Genomic DNA, 20,293 nt, shown 5'->3' with positions numbered 1-20,293 from the left:
GTTTTATAATTTTCTCTAGTAAAATAAAAGTCTTACATTTTGCACATAATCCTAGTCACATATAATTTTATATTATTGGAAAATAATATGCTAAAAAATACCATTTAACTCTGTTCCTATATAAACACATGTGATTTTTGCATTTTGATTTTGTATCTAGCAATCTTGCTAAAATCCTATTAATTGTAATAGGATGATTACAGATTCATTTAGAACATTTTATATACTACACCATTAAAATTCATTAAATTCCATCTGTACATCCTATTTTAAGGAAACTATGGGACAGAGAGATAAAAATGAATAAATAAAGGTCAAAAGTGGTGGAGCTTGGAATAAACATCAGGTCTGTATTTATGGTATGCTGGCCTTCTCACAGTGTACATTCAGTCTGTCCTGTCTAATGAAAGTAACAGTGGTAGTGGTAGTATAGCCCAGGATAAATAAATAACAATGGCATTGCTTATTAATCTACCTCAAGGTTATGTTTCCATGTGGTATGAGCATCAATCTACCTATATTTTTTAAGTAGACAGTCAATTATTGAGTAACCTATTCTTTTCCACTGATAGGCCATGATTATTATAAATGAAATTATCATATATTCATGAGTAGCTTTTAACTTTCGTTCTTTGTACAAGTATTAGATGAGGACTAACAGTGACAGTGTGCTACTCACAGGGGACAAAAAGATAAGTCAGTCAGGCATACTCTGTCCTTAAGATCTGCAGAACCAAGCAAGGAAGTTAAGAACTACAATGGGCTCCTGAAGTAGGCCTAGAGGATACCGAGCACAGAATCCTTTCAGAAGGCTCTCAGGCACCTGCTCTAAACTAGCAAATATTCTGCATTCTGTACCTCTCAATTCCACATATGCATTACACCATTTCTAACTTCTACAGAAAACAGTAAAAATTAAAGTTTATGGTAGTATCAAACCACAAAAATTTAAGCAGAATTTTAAATGTTTTTCAATCAACTAGAACGCATTATTCATTAAAAAAATATTTATACAGCACCTAATCTCTGTCAGGGACTACTAGGTGCAGGACACAGTGCAGTGAACAAAGCCCACCAGCAAAGTGCCTGCCTTCAGAATTCACATGACAGTCAAATGAACTGCTGGAAAATAATAAGTGCCACAAACAGAAAGGGGAACATCACATACCGGGGCCTGTTGTGGGGTGGGGGGGAGTGGGGAGGGATAGCATTAGGAGATATACCTAATGTAAATGACAAGTTAATGGGTGCAGCACACCAACATGGCACATGTATACATATGTAACAAACCTGCACGTTGTGCACATGTACCCTAGAACATAAAGTAAAAAAAAGAAAAATATAGCAGGTTACTATGTAAAATATGGTGGGAGCTGCTGCTGTTTTCTTTTCCATCCTACTCTTTTATTTTGAAAATGTTCAAACCTCCCAAAAAATACTAGAGGAGGAGGAGAGGACTGCAGTATAACAAACACCAGTGTGTTCTTTACCTTGATTCACACTGTATGTTCTTTTTCCTGAGCTGACTGAGACTAAGCTAAATGTGGCCCTTCAGAGGAGGATAGTATTATCAGCAAGGTGTCCTTTCTGGGAGGTAAACCAGGAGACAAGCAAAGCAAGCACCAAAGCTCTCAGACAGAAACCCCATCAGCACATGTAAAGGAGTGAGGCCAATGTGGTGAGAGCACAGTAAGTGACAAATGACATGAGAGAGAGAGTCAGGAACAGATCACACCTTGTAGACATGGTAAGTACTTGAAATTATGAATATAATTTAAATATAATAGTCATGAAAGAGAGTGGATAGTGGGGACCTGATTATCATTATTAGAATAATTTTTGCAACTGTGCTATAAACAAATTGTACTGTGGAAAGGTAAAGAGAAGCAGAAAGACTGTTTAAAAGGCTACTACAACTTTCAAGGGATAACAGTGACTTCAACCAAAATGGTAGGCAAGTTAAGGCAGTAACAAGCTGCTCTGGTTATCAAGTTGAGCTATAAGGTATGAGAAAAGATAGAAATCAAGGATTAACTTCCAAAGTTTCTGGACTAAACAACCGAGTGAATACTGGCGTTATTTATTGAAATGAGGAAATCTTGGGGAGAAGCAGATTTGGGGCAGAGGTGGAGGCAGAATCAAGCACGGTATTGGACATGTTAAGGGTGAGGTGTCTAACACACTTCCAAATGGAGATGTCAAGCAGACAACTGGACATAAAGGTCTGGAGATCAGGTAAAGAAGAATAATGGAAATGAACATATGAGACTCTTAAGGGCATACACAGAGGTTACAGCTATCAGAATGAATGAGCTTTCTTTCCTAGGGGGTGAACAGAGACAAAAAGTAGACAAGATATCTGAGGATGTATCCTTAAGAATTCCAAAATTATAAACATGTAGAGTCTCCACAGCAACTAGCAAAAGACAAAATGAGGAGTGAGATGTCCCAAAAGCAAACAAAAGAAAATGCTTCAAGAAGATGAGAGAGGCCAGGTACAGTGGTTCATGCTTATAATTCCACCACTTAGGGAGGCTGAGACAAGACTGCTTTAGCCCAGGAGTTCCAGACCAACCTGGATAACATAAAGAGACCCAATCTCTACCAAAAAAAAACACTTAAAAATTAGTCAAGTATGGTGGCACACACCTGTAGTCCCAGCTACCTGGGAGGCTAAGGTGGGAGGATCACCTGAGCCTGGGAGGTTGAGGCTACAGTGAGCTCTGATCACACCACTGCACTCCACCCTGGGTAACAGAGTAAGACCCTGCCTCAAAAAAATAAAAAAAATAAAAATTAAAAAATAAAAAAAAAGAAAGGAAAGGAAGAAAAGGAAGAGGAAAAGGAAGGGGGAGGGAAAGGAAGGGAGGAAGGAGGGAGAAGGGATGGAGAGGAAGGAGGGAGGAAGGTAGGGAAGGAAGGAGGGAGGGGAAGAAGGGAGGGAGGGAGAGAAGGAGGGAGGGAAAAACATGGGAGTACTAAACTGATGGATAATTTCATTATTTTATTCATGTTTTTCAAACAAGGTCTAAAAACTCTTAAGACTTCAAAGCTGAATTATAGAATGATAGGTTACAGGCCCAGTGTGGTGGCTCGTGCCTGTAATCCCAGCACTGTGGGAGGCCAAGGCAGGCGGATCATGAAGTCAGGAGATCGAGACCATCCTGGCCAACATGGTGAAACCCTGTCTCTACTAAAAATACAAAAATTAGCTGGGCATGGTGGTGACGCCTATAATCCCAGCTACTCGGGAGCCTGAGGCAGAAAAATTGCTTGAATCAGGGGGTCGGAGGTTGCAGGGAGCTGAGATGGCACCACTGCACTCCAGCTTGGTGACAGAGCAAGACTTCATCTAAAAAAAAGGGGTAAAAGGAAGGAGATGTCACTGAGAGTTGGTGAGGCATGGAGAGATTCAGTGAGAAGTGAGACTTGAGCTAAAGATATGACAGATGAGTAGGACATAGTTAGAGGAGGAAATAATTTAATGAGCGAAAGTACAGAGGTGATCATGTAACTTAGGGGGCATGCTGAGTTGACCAATGGAGCAGCAGCTTTTTGTAACGGTTAACAGCTTGGATTCTTCGTCCAGCTTCTAGTCCTGGCTACAAGCTGCTTAAAACACTCTATGCAGGGCCAGGCGCAGTGGCTCACGCCTGTAATCCCAGCACTTTGGGAGGCCGAGGCGGGCGGATCACAAGGTCAGGAGATCGAGACNGGGGGGAAGAAAAAAAAAAACATACGTTATAATGTCCTGTGAGTCCTTTTTTAATGAATGGGGAGAAGGTAAGGAACAAAAGTATAAACTTAAGTTTATAGGTAAGTATCAAAAATTAATCATCATGCTAAATGCTCACATTTATGTCTTCTGCCAGGAATAGCACATTGGTAATATTCTGTACTGGCCTGAGGTGACTAGAGTAAAACCCTAGTGTGCTGCCGTGTTCTACAATTGCCTAAGCCCACAGATGTACCCAACCCAATTACACACAGAGGCATCAGCTTCAAATTCAGCTACTAAATCATAAAAGTCCACCCAGATTTTCATCCTAAACTCATACTCCTTGAATTTTCTCTATAGTCGATTCACTGTTTTATTCCTGTCACTAATATCCAATCCAGCTGCATTCATTCTCTAACCTGATTTTGGCTTCTACACCAACAGAGACCAGGGAGTTTGCCGATTCCTCAGACACAGATTGCTGAAGAGCTGGAATTAGCTGTTTGCTGTTATCCACTTCTGCTTCAGCATCCTCTTCTGCAGATTGTTCTTTGATTTCCGCTTAACAGTAAACAAGAGAAAACAAAGAGTCATTTTTGTATTTATATTAATCACTGGTGAATTTATCTATAAAGCATAGGTCATAATGTAAAAAGAAACAACAAATAACAATACTTCACTAATACAGGAAAGTTTATGCACATAATTAGTGGTATTGTGCATCTTTATTCTCTACTGCAAAATGATTATCAACATAATGTGAAGCATGGTACACTTTTACTTGCGCCCGAGTTATAGCTGACTCAGAGAAGTTTCATCCTAGCAATAAATGTTAAGAATCTTGGCCAGGCATGATGGCTCATGCCTGTAATCCCTGCACCAATTTGAGAGGCCAAAGCAGGCAAATCCCTTGAGTTCAGGAGTTTAAGGCTGGCCTGGGCAAGATGGTGAAATCTCATCTCAACAAAAAATATAAAAATTAGCCAGGCAAGGTGGTGAATGCTTCCAGTGTCAACTACTCAGGAGGCTGAGATAGAAGGATATGCCTTGAACCTGGGAGGCGGAGGCTGCAGTGAGCCAGGATCATGCCACTGCACTCAGACCTGGGTGACAAAGCCAGACCCCATCTCAAAAATAGAATCTTATTTTGGCCAGGTGTGGTGGCTCACACATGTAATCCCAGCACCTTGGGAGGCTGAGGCAGGCGTATTGCTTGAGCCCAGTAGTTCAAGACAGCCTGGGAAACATGGTGACATCCCATCTCTACAAAAAATTAGCCAAGTATAGTGGCACACGCCTGTAGTCCTAGCTACTCAGGTGGCTGAGGTGGGAGAATCAACCAAGCCCCAACAGTTGAGGCTACAGTGAGCTGTGATGATACCACTGGACTCCAGCTTGGGCAACATATCCAGATCCTACCTCAAAAACAAAAATAAAAAATGTTTTTTCTTTTATTTTGATGGAGTCTCGCTCTGTCAGTCAGGTTGGAATGCAATGGCGCGATCTCAACTCACTGCCACCTCTGCCTCCTGGGATCAAGTGATTCTTCCGCCTCAGCCTCCCTAGTAGCTGGGATTACAGGCACCCACCACCACACCTGGCTAATTTTTGTATTTTTAGTAGAGACTGGGTTTCACCACGTTGGCCAGGCTGGTCTTAAACTCCCGACCTCAGATGATCCACCCACCTCAGCATCCCAAAGTGCTGGAATTATAGGCATGAGCTACTGTGCCCGGCCAAAAAAGAATCTTATTTTCAGGATTATAGCAATTGGTCTACAGAACAAATGTATTTCAAAGTGAATCATTAAAAATCGTTTCACACTTTATATTATCATTAAAAGACTCATTATGTATCCTAATTAGTCATTCTAAAGGCTTAATATTTGAAAAGGACAAACCTTCACCTTACTGCCTGTTTCCATTCTCCTTGAGTCCAACCCCAAACGCCTTAAATGTTCTTTCTCAGGAGGCAACCTAATAGCTGAGAGGATTTCCATACACCACTACCCCAACATCATTCTTCTCGTTTAATAAAAATTATATGCCCACTCTGTCTATCATACTCTATTACTAGAATGAAGGGACATTACACCTCCCCACCAGTGCTCATGATGCAGTTCTATGCTCTTGGCTGGCTCCTTCTTTTCTAACTTGAAATTTATTTAGACCTTTCTGCATCACTAACCCCAAACAAACAAAAAAATCTTAAAGTCCTTTCAAGCTCCTTTTCCGTCTTTCCTTTTACCACCAAATTCATGAGATGGCACAATAAACTGACTGAACTCTACTACCTTCCCCTTCAACTATACCTTTCTAATTGTATCCAGCCTATTATAACAATTATTCTCAGCCAGGTGCGGTGGCTCACACCTGTAATCCTAGCACTTTGGGAGGCCAAGGTGGGCAGATCACCTGAGGTCCGGAGTTCGAGACCAGACTGACCAACATGGTAAAACCCTGTCTCTATTAAAAATATAAAATTAGCAGAGCATGGTGGCACATGCCTGTAATCCCAGCTACTCAGGAGGCTGAGGCAGGAGAATCGCTTGAATCTGGGAGGTGGATGTTGTGGTGAGCTGAGATCATGCCATTGCACTCCAGCCTGGGCAACAGGAACTAAACTCCATCTCAAAACACACACACACAATTATTCTCATCAACACCACCAATGGATCAATGGCAAAAGCATTAACAATCCAGTCACCACTCACAAACTTTCTTCAAACAACCTAAAAATTCATTTCACACCAAGACCACTTCCTCCTTAGTGAAATGTTCTTCTATCTTTTATAAGCAGGGAGATATAATAGTCTAATATCTGTCTCTTCAGCTGATTTCCTTTAGACCTCTAAATATAGGTACAGCCGTCTATACATCCTTTATACACTCCTGGGTTGGTTGGTTGTTTTTGTTTTTGAGAAAAGGACTCACTCTGTCGCCCACGCTGCAGTGGGGTAGTATGACCATTCACATTCCTGGGCTCAAGCAATCCTCCCACCTCAGCCTCCCAAGCAGCTGGGACTACAGGCACATGTTACCACATTCTTTTTCATCTTTTTGTAGAAATGGGGGTCTCACTATGCTGCCCAGGTAAGTCTCAAACTCCTGGCCTCAAGTCATCCTCCTGCCTTGGCCTCCCAAAGTGCCAGGAATACAGGCATGAGCCACTGCACCCAGCCTATAAGCTCCTCTTTGAAGAACTTAATTATTATTCACATTTCAACAGTTCCCTCTGGACTTAATGATTTGTAAATCAACATCTCTAGCACCAACTTGTCTCCTGAGTTCCACACCATATTTCAACTATACACTAGACATATTTAGCATCTTGAACACTAAATTTCACACAAAACTTGATTTCTTATCACTCAGATTAGCACTTCAATCTGACTTTCCTTTTTTTTGAGACGGAGTCTCGCTCTGTCACCCAGGCTGGAGTGCAGTGGCCGGATCTCAGCTCATGGCAAGCTCCGCCTCCCGGGTTTACACCATTCTCCTGCCTCAGCCTCCCGAGTAGCTGGGACTACAGGCACCTGCCACCTCACTCGGGTAGTTTTTTTGTATTTTTTTAGTAGAGACGGGGTTTCACCACGTTAGCCAGGATGGTCTCCATCTCCTGACCTCGTGATCCGCCCGTCTCGGCCTCCCAAAGTGCGGGGATTACAGGCTTGAGCCACCGCGCCCGGCCTGACTTTCCTTTTAAAAAAAAAAAAACTATCTTCTACAATCAAAATGAATTTTAGAAAATATTGTGAAAACGACCAATTTGTATAACTATACTTGCGTAGTTAGAAAAAACTACAAATAACTGTGAATCCTATCAAATCATAAAATTAATGATAACATGAAGCATCAAACAGATGGTTTTGGTTTTCATACTTAACATGTTTCTTTTCTTTTTTAAAAACTTGAAATAGAAAAGCTGACCTTAAATTGTTTATGCAGTCTACCAATCAAGGTGTCCTGTCTATCCCTAGAGACAAAATTGATAAAGTATCTAGAATCAAATCTACAAATACAAGTCTGTATTCAAAAGGAATCATAAAATGAAAATTTACATTTCTATGTGACAAATGACCTCATGAACAAAATGAATGTGTCGCAGATGAGAGAAAATAAATAAAATTTGAATCCCTCCCCCTAAAAAAGGTATTCAGATCAAGAATAGCTAAAGAACTTCAAAGATGAACAAGGCACATAAACCTGCAGAAAGCACACAAAGGACAAAAACATACTCTTCATCTCCCATACTTTTCAAGTGTTAGCAGGGCACGTAACTGCTCAGCTAGAGACTTTACTCCCCAACCCTCTTTGCAGCAAACCATGGGAAGTTCTTACAAAGAGAATATGACCAGACGCAACTGTGCAACTTCATCATCTAAAAGGAAGTGACCTGCTCTTAACTAAATTATAGTCCCCTTTCCCACGTACTGGATTGGACATGACAGCAACCCAGCTGCAATGCTGCCCATGAGGGGCAATGCTCCAGGTGATGGCAGAGAGACAAGATAGAAGAAACTTGGGTCAACAAACAATAATCTGGAACAAAGACTCATCAACCTAAGCTCTCCATCCTCAGAAATACTACATGAGAGAAAGATCAATTTGTTTTATTTAAGCCACTGCTATATTTTGGGGTCTCTGTTACAGCAGCTTAACCCATGCCCTAATTAACACAGAGAACTGGTATTAAGAGTGAAGAACTGCCATAACAAAAACTTCAAGTGGCTTGGTGATCAGGCCGTGAGACACTGATAATGGAGTTTGAAAATCAACTGACCTTTTTTATGCTGTATTAAAATATTTAATACAGCTACAACCTATTTGGAATGCAGACTGTACTTACAGAGCCTGTAGCTCTAGGGAAAGCATCTGGAATGAGCCAAAGGGTATTCTGTGTTGCCTCTCTCTAGTATTTTTACAGCCAAAGACAAAAAAGAATACAATTCTGCTGGAGAGACACTCTCTGCCTGCCCATTATATTCAAAGTACTATAAAATTATCATATATATAAATACCTTTATGAAAGCATTTCATTTCTACTCAGAGAGGCCCAGACACATTTTGGGACATACACATTTTATACCATTCTTACTACTGGGTAATAAGGGGAAGAGAAAAATAAGTGACAAACGTAAAGGAGGAGTAAGAATAGTGCCTTCAGAAACTCACAACGAGTCAAATGGACCAGGGTCACAAATCATTACATTACCCTAGAAACATTTTTCTTCCTGGTGCCAGATCCATTTATCCCCACTCCCAAACTGTGCTCCCTCCAATAAAGTATGACTTGTCTGTTTCCTTTTAGTATGCTGCTATCTACCATATATGACGTCTAGTCAAAAATGGCCTTCTCCTAGCACAGTATATAACAGTCTCAGCTTTTTCCTTATTTTTGTTCCCACAAAAGAAAATACACAGCACTTTTATTATTTTTAGGGGAGTTTTATTGCTAACAGCTAAGGGAAAACAAGTAGGACAGTGTCTATCTCTCCCTCAAATTAGAGCCAGAAGGAAATAGAAAAGTTAAACATTACTGTTACTGGTTGGTCAGTAGGTTTGCAGGTATACAACCTTTTGAAATTATGTTTCCTGAATTTCAAAGAGGAAAAAAAGATTCAGACTATAGAGTTTTTTGTTTGTTTGTTTTTGTTTTTTAAGAAATAGGATCAGCACCAGATCTGATCCCACAAAGCAGGTAAGAAGACAGGCTTTCAGAGTTCATCCTGTTCTCTTTTCTCCTCTAGCTATTATCATCACTGGCTCTGCCCATGATTCTAACCTGGATCTGCTAAAGAAACAGCAGGGAGTGCTAAGTTTTGGTTTTACTTTTGGTTTAGATTTTGTTGTTTTGGTCTTGTGTTCTTTAACAAATAAGGAGGACTCTATGACTGCTTCTTAGGTAGCAGTAATTCCTGCCACAAAATAGAAACAAACAACAAAAAAGGTATCACTAAATATGTGATACTTCAGGTAATAACAGAAGCTGTCTTTAACTGTCACTCTTCATTTGGTAGAATATGTTAGATCTTACTATCTGTCAAAGTCAAGGCAGGACAATTGAGTGTTTATGTCTCTCTCTCTCTTCTCCTAATCCTAGTCTTCAAACAATTGTCAGAGTTTGGCAGCAGAATGTGAAACACACTGCTCTGGATAAAACTGATGTCAACCAGGGATCCAACCAGAGATGTCATCAGAGATGCTCTGGATGAAATGACTATAAACCCAGTGATATCTGAGGAAATATTCCTGATGCCAGTACTTAATTATCTCTAGTTTATTATTTAAAATGTACTCTTGAATACTATCCTATGCTTTGCCTAAAGAAAGAAGTTAGCCAATAAAGTAGTCCAGGTTTGGCTACTCCAACACTTTGCAGAGTTTTTGCCTTCCATAAGGTTCAATTAGCTCAAACTGCCTGCAAGCCAAACTCTGGAAACTGGAGCAGATATTTAAAAATTTACACTGCATTTTAAAACTTTAGTGTGGTATTTTTCTTGAATATGAAATCCCCAATATATCTTTCCCCTTACTTTGAACCTGACCTAAATACAGGCAATGGCAATTGGTCACAAAATGCGCCAGTCATTTTGGTGGACCACTGCAACCCTGGGATAAGGACAGGTGAGGCAATTTCATCTGTAGCCACTATCTATGGATAATCTCCATCTACTAGGTGGCACATGTACAGTGGTAACATACTAAAGAACCTAATCATTGACCTGGCGTGGTGGCTCAAACCTGTAATCCCAGCACTTTGGGAGGCAGGAGGATCACTTGAGCCCAGAAGTTCAAGATCAGCCTGGGCAACATGGCAAAAGCAAAAAAAATTCAGCCGGCCTTGGTGGCACACACCAGTAGACCCAGCTATTCAGGAGGTTGAGGTGGAAGAATCACTTACGCCTGGGAGGCAGAGGTTGCAGCTGAACCAAGATCATACCACTGTACTCCACCCTGGGCGACAGAGCAAGACCCTGTCTCTCAACAACAATAAAAAAGAGAACCTAATCACATGTAAGTAATTCCTAAGAGAACTTGAAGAGATTGTGCACTTCATTAAATAGCATCATCTATGTGCCAGGCATATCTCTGGGGATGCAAAGATAAATTAGATCTAACTCTTTCCCTTAAATAATTTCATAACATACCCTCTTTTAAACCTTTACTTTTCCACCTCCAATGATTCTAATTTATCCTACATAAATTGGTTCTAAGACATGGGAAAGTTTAACAGCAAAAGTTGTCTGCTGTGTTAGTTAAAATCAAATGCCTGGAATCCAGTGGTTCCGAGTTTGCATTCTAGCTCAGCCATCTGCTAGCAATGTGACCTTTGGCAAGTTATTTAACTTCATCTCAATTTTACTTTGCTCGTCATTTAAAAGACAGACAATACCACCTAGTATAAAACTATCTTTATGATTATAAAAAAAAAAAAAAGGATGCATGAAAAGCACTTAGCTCAACATCCTAAGTGTAGTGATGTAGCTGTTACTCTGATGACCTCTATCTATATTCACACACTATAGTCTATGGATTTACTTGTCCACCTCACCTACTCAATTTTTTTTTTCTTTTTTTTTTTTTATTAAAGACAGAGTCTGGCTCTGTCGCCCAGGCTGGAGTGCAGTGCTGTGATCTCGGCTCACTGCAAGCTCTGCCACCCGGGTTCACGCCATTCTCCTGCCTCCTCAGTAGCTGGGACTACAGGCACCCGCTACCATACCCGGCTGCTTTTTGTATTTTTTAGTAGAGACGGGGTTTCATCGTGTTAGCTGGTCACACTCTCCTGACCTCATGATCCACCAGTCTCAGCCTCCCAAAGTGCTGGGATTACAGGCATGAGCCACTGCGCTTGGCCCTCACCTACTCAATTTCTAACTCTTGATGTCACATCATGAATTGCTAAATTGCATTATGAGAAGTAACGAACGGGAATAAAGAGAACATTTATTTAGCCCCTCCTGGCTCTATGCTCCAGATTTAATATATCATTAATTTAGAATGGTTATTTACCAAACAAAATTTTGAGTAACAACTACATACCATAATTTCTATTCAAATGGTAGTCATTACAAAGATAGTCAAGATCCTTACGTTTAATGGATCTATGTGGAAGACTGAAAATAAAAATAGCACACAATAGGCCAGGTGCGGTAGCTCACGCCTGTAATCCTAGCACTTTGGGAGGCCGGGGTGGGTGGATCACAAGGTCAGGAGATAGAGACCATCCTGGCTAACATGGTGAAACCTCGTCTCTACTAAAAATACAAAAAATTAGCCAGGCTTGGTGGTGGACGCCTGTGGTTCCAACTACTCAGGAGGCTGAGGTAGGAGAATGGCGTGAACCCGGGAGGCGGAGCTTGCAGCGAGCCAAGAGCGCGCCACTGCACTCCAGCCTGGGGGACGCAGCAAGACTCCGTCTAAAAAAAAGAGGACACAGTTATAGTCATGATGCTGGTAAGCACATGGTATGATGGGAGTTAAGGGGAAGAGGTGGGTAATACAGCTCAGAAAGGCTTCAGAAAGGTGTTAGAAGCCCAGCTAAAACTAAAAGGATAAATCAAAGTGTGCCTAATAGTTCTCTCTCAAGTCTTCTCTTTTAAAAAAAGAGTAACATCTAACATATTTTCTTCATTTAAAAGATAAGGAAACTAAAATCTGAAAGTTAATTACAAGCTCAAGATCACAAAGCTAATAGGAAACAAAACTGGGATCCAAAATCAGGCTGTGCAACTCTAAAGCCTGATGTGCTCTTTTCACTACTTCCCCCACCTGGCATAGCATCAAAGTGTAGCTTGTAAGTTTTACAAATGCATCAATATTAAAGAGAAATGTTAACAGTCTTACTAGGACCATGTTACTGAGTGACCATTTACTGAATATAAAGACTATGAGATGATAACTAAAATAGAGTTTTCTCTTTTTTAGGCACTGCTGAATAAAATTATGAAGTGGAGAGAATATTTATCTCACAGTCAAGTTCACAGAAATAAAGCATTTTGATTTTTAACAATTACAAAAGTATTTCCCTCAAAGGTTAAATACTTCTTTGAAAGGACTGTATGTAGCCTACAAATATACTGAACAAACTTACCAACATTGATAGCATAACAGACTATGTCAAAAATATTTTAGGTCAATTATGGACTCCCTTATCAATACATTAGTACACTCTTTTAAAGCACCCTACTTTTTCAATGGAGTTTTAAAGTTTGCTTATTCAAGGGTTCCGGGATTTTAGAGGGAGAAGTTACTTCTTTATTTTACTAACCTCTCATTTTACTCACTTCCAAATTTAGAATTCTAAGAAAATATTAAGAATGTAAGCAGCATGCACAGTGGTATTAGTGGATACCTAAGTCTTTGTCACCAACAGAAATCATGGATATTTTCTTATCACATGCAGTTGTTGCAGATATCCCAAAATATATTTCACCATCATCAATACTTCAAAATTACAATAGTTATTAAATCCACTGCTAGATTTTATAATTCAAGTGTGGATTAAAAAGATGTTACAAAACTACAAGTTTGGCTTATTTTATTTCAATGCAATTGTTTATCTTTGTAATCTTATTTTGGTATATTTTATTTTATTCATTTAAAACACTATTTGAAAAGAGTCTATGGACTACACCATACTACCAAAGGCGACTATGGCACCGAAAAGTTAAGAACCTCTGTTCTATATGTGCCATTCACAAGAGACCACACCCCCAGTTTGACTATATGCTCTATGAAAACAGGCGCTGTATCTGTTTTTATAAACCAGAGCTATCATAAAACCTGAATGATGTTCGATAATTGCTTAATGCTAATTATATAATATAAAGCAAGCAGATAAATCGTATATACAGACACAAAGATTTACAAAAGCACAGAGAAAAATAATATATTTAAAAAGAACTCGTATTTACTAACTATACAAGTAAACACTGATATTCATTATCAACTAGTTATCCAAAAAATATGCCTTCCTCCCTCTATGCTTTAATAAATTTTTTTTTTTTTTTTTTTTTTTTTTTTTTTTTTTTTTTTTTTTTGAGATGGAGTCTTGCTCTGTCCCCCAGGCTAGAGTGCAGTGGCACGATCTCAGCTCACTGCAAGCTCCGCCTCCCGGGTTCACGCCATTCTCCTGCTTCAGCCTCCTGAGTAGATGGGACCACAGGCACCCACCACCACGCCTGGCTAATTTTTTGTATTTTTAGTAGAGACAGGGTTTCACCATGTCAGCCAGGATGGTCTCTATCTCCTGACCTCGTGATCCGCCCACCTTGGCCTCCCAAAGTGCTGGGATTACAGGCATGAGCCACCATGCCCGGCCTTTTTTTTTTTTTTTTTTTTTTAAAGAGATGGGCTCATGCTGTCACCCAGGCTAGAGTACAGTGGCACAATCATAGCTCATCATAACCTCAAACTCCTGGTCTGAAGGTATCCTCCCATCTCAGCTTCCCCATTAGCCAGGACTACAAGGCACATGCTATCATACCTGGCCTTTTTTTTGTTGTTGTTGTTGAGACAGGGACTCACTATGTTGCCCAGGCTGGTCTCATGGGCTCAAGTTATCTTCCCACCTCAGCCTCCCAAAGTGCTAGAATTACAAGCATGAGCCACCATCACCATGCCCAGCCTAATCAGCTATTAAATAGAATAACTTATTTCCCTTACCTCCAGAGAATGGCAATATTTTTCATGCTTGCTTCCTACTAAAACTACAGAAGAAAACATAGCTAAGAAATTGTGTAACCATGTCCCTTCCTTCTTTTGAAAGAAGTTTGTCTCCTGACAGTTACGTTTTCTGGATGTATCTCATTGAATCTAGTGTATCCAATGTCATCAAAATTGTGTTGTAAAGCTAAAGCATTACCACTACATTAGAAAAAAGCAAATTATTTATTAACCCTATATTCACTAAACTAAAATATTGGCACTGATTAATAATATGAATGTGGTTGCTGCTTTCACAGAACAATTTAAGCAACTAAAAGTAAATACACAGGCCGGGCGCGGTGGCTCAAGCCTGTAATCCCAGCACTTTGGGAGGCCGAGGCGGGCGGATCACAAGGTCAGGAGATCGAGACCATCCTGGCTAACACGGTGAAACCCCGTCTCTACTAAAAAATACAAAAAACTAGCCGGGCGAGGTGGCGGGCGCCTGTAGTCCCAGCTACTCGGGAGGCTGAGGCAGGAGAATGGCGTGAACCCAGGAGGCGGAGCTTGCAGTGAGCTGAGATCTGGCCAGTGCACTCCAGCTTGGGTGACAGAGCGAGACTCCGTCTCAAAAAAAAAAAAAGTAAATACACAAAAAAAGCACTAATTTTCTCTGGTAGTTAACAGTTTTACCAATGACTTACTCTCTTTATACTTATCCACAGTTCTATAAATTTCTACAAATATACATTACTGTTATAATATTTAATGTGATGTTTTAACGCAAACTCAAAAAGCTTAAGAGTTCAATACTTGTCAAAAGCCAAAAAATATATGGGCATTAATTTAAACAGTAATTGTTTAAGCAGGATAGACTGCTAATAAATGAAAAAAAAAGTAATTGTTATAAGTCAGCTGTTCTCTAGGTGTTTTATTTAGCTGTTATCAATATTTCCTTCAGTTTTCCTACGTAACTTTTAAATATTTTTAATGGAGTTTTTTGCAATTAATGAAATAAACGAAAATAAAGTAAACAAATTACAACATACATCTTTGTAACAGTTATTTCTACCAATACTGATCTTCTTCTGAAATTTAACTTTAGGCCTTAAAAACAAAAATCAACCAATGAAACTGTCTTGGATCCTCTAGACCAGCCCAAGTGTCACCTGAATAGCAACGAATGACTCTGGTTGATGCCAGTAGAGCATCAACCTGATGCCAAGCCTGACCTAAATTCCTAACCCACCAGATCATGAAATATGTCTGCTTTTTAAGCCATTGTGTTCTGAAATAATTTGTTACATGGCAATAAGTAGCTGAAGTTTTCATTTTAAACTTCAGTTTGAAGATTATGTATGGCTTATCAAAGACATATAGGTGTCTTTGCTCCACCATCTCTTCATCTAAACCGTCGAAGCGGTCAGTATTTCAAACAATGACTACAAAAGAAAAAAGCTCGGGAGGGTTTTGCTCCAGTGCAGAAGTGACTCATATGATTTCCACCCACAATTCACTGGACACAATCATATGGGTCCCTCAAGCAGGCTTGGAGCTGTGTAATTCCACCACATATCCAGAAGGGAGAGTGCCAGAGCTATTTGACAGACAACACCAATATCTACCACCACAATATTTAATTTTAAATAATCTACTAAAGTTAGTGGAAAATATTATCCAAAGAAAAACCTGATAATTCAAAGACAAGAGTCAATTACAAACTTTCATACCAAAAAAAGATAAGAAAGGACAGGTAAAGTTAAATTGTTACACCAATTAATGTAACAAGAATCCAGGCTTTTTCTTTGTGCCAAATGTCACCATAACCTGTTCAATGAGTAGCTATACTCAAAATGTACAAACAATAATTTAGGGTGTCCATTTTTTAAAATAATAATATCACTAAAGTTTCTATTCTTGTGAATAAAGGCATATATGGGGTTTATACAAAGTTGAATATTTAAAACATATGCAAATAACCAAAAGGTGTTGAATTAAAGTAACATATGCAAGGCTTTGGAACTCCAATTCCACCTGTCTCATCAAGTGTATGGACAAAGCAAAAGACCCCTATCTTGTCTACGTCAATTAAACACTAACATCTGAAAGCCACCACTAAATAAGAACCAACAGTTATTACATAAGCAACAGCGAAAAAGTAACAAATAACTAGACCAGAAGATAATCTAAGATTGTGACACATAAATAAGGCAGTATGATAGACATCATTAGTGGAAATCCCTCAAAGGTTACTCACAAATGGTAATGTTGATATTAAATCAAAGTTTTATTACTTTAATAAGATTAATATTATTTATGAGACATATTTACACTAATGGATATTAACTTAGTTATTGTTAACTATTAATTATAATCCATTCCACTAGTTATAACTGACTTACCAAATTAGAAAAGGGCTATAACTATAGTTAATACATTTAAAAGCTAAACTGAAAATCAACAACTCTTGCTAGATGCATAAGATCAATAAAGTCACAGGGCAAACAGGTACCCTCAGAACTGGAGGGATAGACAAGAATCACAACTTACCTGACCAGAAACCCATGGGTAAAAACCTCCATGGGTACCAAAACCTGAACCATAATTGACAAAACGCTGGAGGTTCAGTGCAGAGAAGTCTGGAAGATAAAAACTACAGAGGGACCCAGTCACTGTGGGGCCCAACAGTTTTGTGTTTTACCTCTAGGAGTTCTACCAGTTTCTCACAGTGAATTTCACAGAAAAATCCCTTCTTGCTTTCAACAGCAGGGGGGGAAAAGGAACCATTTCTAAATACACCAGAGCATTCTCTTAACAAGGCCTGCCTTCAGGAGAAACTATGTAACTAAAGCCTAACCTACAAGAAGAGAATAAACTCCAGACAGTTCTAGCCTAGAAGAATTATCTAACTCTAGCCCATTCTAGGCCATTCTGCCCCACCTAAGAGCAGTGAAAGCACAGGGCAGGGAGGAAGAATAAAAAACTCAGACTTCCCCCTCCTCCTACAAGGCTCACCACATTACTAAAGGCCTATCTGTTTACAGCTGTTGTCTTTACCCAGTGCATTACATCTGGCTATTGAGAAAAAAAATTACAAGGTATACTAAAAAGCAAAAAACACAGTATAGAGCAACACCAGAACTAGACTTGGAGGGAATTTGAAACGATCAGATGAGGAATTTAAAGCAACTATGATTAATATGCTAACGGCTCTAAGAGATAAAGTAGACAGCATGCAAGAAGACATGGGCAATGTAAGCAGAGAACTGGAAATTCTAGAGATTAAAATGATAGAGATTTAAAAAAACTTTAACAGAAATGATGAATGCTTTCAGTAAGCCTATTAGTAGACCTCACACAGCTGAGGAAACAATCTCGTTGCTTCAAGATATTTCAAAAGAAACCTCCAAACTTGAACAGCAAAGAGAAAAAGACTGGGAAAAAAAAAAAAAGAACAGAATGTTTAATACAGAAAACTACAAAAGATAACATGTAATGGAAATATTAAAAAGAAAAAAGAGACGAAGAACAAGAAATGTCATCAAATTAATCTCAGAAACCAAACGACAAAGAACATCAAAAAGGATAAATGCCCAAAAAAACTACACCTGGTCACATCATATTCAAACCACAGAATACTGAAAAATCCTGAAAGAGCTCAGGAGGAGAAAAAATACCTAAGGTAACAATTACATCAACTCAGAAACCATGCAAGCAAGAAGAGAGGGAAGGAAATATGTAACACGTTGAGAGAAAGAAAACATCAACCTATAATTCTGTACCCTGCAAAATTATCCTTCAAAAGTGAAGGCTTTCTCAGGCAAACAAAAATTGAAGAATTTGTTGTCAGATGACCTACACCTTGCAAGAAATCCTTTAGAGAGAACAAAATGGTACAGGTCAAAACTTAGATCTATATCAAGAAAGGAAGAGCATCTCAGAAGCGGTAAGTGAAGATAAAATTTTTAAAAAATTTTTTTCTTATTGTTGACTGATCTAATAGGTAAGTTTGTTCAAAATAATATCTGCAACAGTGTATTCAATGATGATTGCTTATGTATAAATACATACGCTTATATATAAGTGAAATGACTGACAGCAACAATACAAGAGATAGGAGGGAGGAATTAGGATTATTTTGTTCTTATAAAGTACTCACATTAGAAGTGAAAATTACAGTGGTGCCATCTTATCCATGGGGAATATATTCCAAGACCCCCAGTGGATGCCTGAAACCAAGTAATAGCAAACCCAGTACATCCAGTATGTTTTTTCAATCATACTAAGACGGCTACTAAGTGAATAATGGGCAGGTAACATATACAGTATGGATGCACTGGACCAAGAGATGATTCACATCTCAGGCTGGAAGGCACAAGATTTCATTATGCTACTGAAAACAGCATACAACTTAAAATTTATGAATTGTTCATTTCTGGAATTTCCCATTTAATATTTTCAGACCATGGTTAACTGGAGGTAACCCAAACTGTGAAAAGCAAAACCATAGTTAAAGGGGGACACTACCGCACAGTGTTATTAGAAAGCAGACTTGGACTTGTTGTAAATATATATTACAAACTCTAAAACAACAACTCAAAAGAAAAAACTGTGCTAAGGAGAGAAAACAGAATCATACAAATTACTCAATCAAAATCACAAAAGGCAGGCTGGGTGCAGTGGCTCACGCCTGTAATCCCAGCACTATGCGAGGCCGAGGTGGGCAGATCACGAGGTCAGGAGTGCGACACCATCCTGGCTAACACAGTGAAACACCGTTTCTACTAAAAACATAAAAAATTAGCCAGGCAGGGTGGCGTGCGCCTGCACTCCCAGCTACTCGGAAGGCTGAGGCAGGAGAATGGCGCAAACCCGGGAGACGGAGCTTGCAGTGAGCTGAGATGGCGCCACTGCACTCCAGCCTGGGTTACAGAGCGAGACTCTGTCTCAAAAAATTATAATAAAACAAAGTAAAACCACAAAAGGCACAAATAAGAGTGGAAGACAAAAATAGGAACAAAGAATAAGGACAACAAATAGAAAACAGTTAACAGATATGGTAGATATCTATTCCATTATATCAACAATCACTGAAGCTGGGCATGGTGGCTCATCCCTGTAATCCCAGCACTTTGGGAGGCCAAGGCCAGCATTTCAAGACTAGCCTGGGCAACACAGCAAGAACACGTCTCTCCAAAAAAATTATTTTTTTTAATTAGCCAGGAGTGGTGGTATGCACCAGTACTCTCAGCTACTTGGGAGGCTAAGCACTGGTAGTTCCAGCTACTTGGGAAGCTGAGGTGGGAGGATGGCTTGAGCCCAAGAGTTCAAGTTTACAGTGAACTATGATGGCACCACTGCACTCCAGCCTGGGTGATACAGTGAGACTCCATCTCTAAAAACAAAAAAGAATCGCTATGAATAACAACGGTCTAAATATACCAATTAAAAGACAGAAATTGTTATAATAGGTTGGTTTTTTTTCCTTTGAGAGTCTTGCTCTGTTGCCCAGGCTGGAGGGCAATGGCACGATCTCAGCACACTGCAACCTCCGCCTCCTGGATTCAAGCAATTTTTGTGCCTCAGCCTCCTGAGTAGCTGGGACAGGTACCCGCCACCATGCTCGGCTAATTTTTGTATTTTTAGTAGAGGTGGGGTTTCACCATGTTCGTCAGACTGGTCTCTAACTCCCGACCACAGGTGATCCACCTGCCTCAGCCTCCTAAAATGCTGGGAATCCAGGTATTAGCCACCGTGCGCAGCCTAGAATAGATTTTTAAAAAAGAAAACCCAAGTACATACTGCTTACAAAAAAAACTTTATAATATAAAGTTACATATAGATAAGAAAATAAATGGGCCGGGCATGGCGGCTCAAGCCTGTAATCCCAGCACTTTGGGAGGCCGAGACAGGCGGATCACGA

General features: G+C 39.6%; 1 protein-coding gene across 5 annotated transcripts in view; it reads right to left on the bottom strand.

Annotated features, from left to right (window-relative positions):
* The window catches only part of KMT2C (lysine methyltransferase 2C), a 233,321-nt gene that overhangs the window by 199,989 nt on the left and 13,039 nt on the right, over positions 1-20,293 (bottom strand). For all 5 annotated transcript variants that reach the window (XM_017863662.1, XM_017863658.1, XM_017863659.1 and 2 more), the window contains exon 2: positions 4,138-4,279. In XM_017863662.1, coding sequence (XP_017719151.1) covers positions 4,138-4,279 — 142 coding nt within the window. The remainder of the gene's footprint in view (positions 1-4,137; positions 4,280-20,293) is intronic.

Source organism: Rhinopithecus bieti, unplaced genomic scaffold, assembly GCF_001698545.2.
Source record: "Rhinopithecus bieti isolate Rb0 unplaced genomic scaffold, ASM169854v2 scaffold_70550, whole genome shotgun sequence".
NCBI lineage: Eukaryota > Metazoa > Chordata > Mammalia > Primates > Cercopithecidae > Rhinopithecus > Rhinopithecus bieti.
The sequence above is the reverse complement of the archived record's forward strand: the minus strand, read 5'-3'. Positions and strand labels throughout refer to the sequence as shown.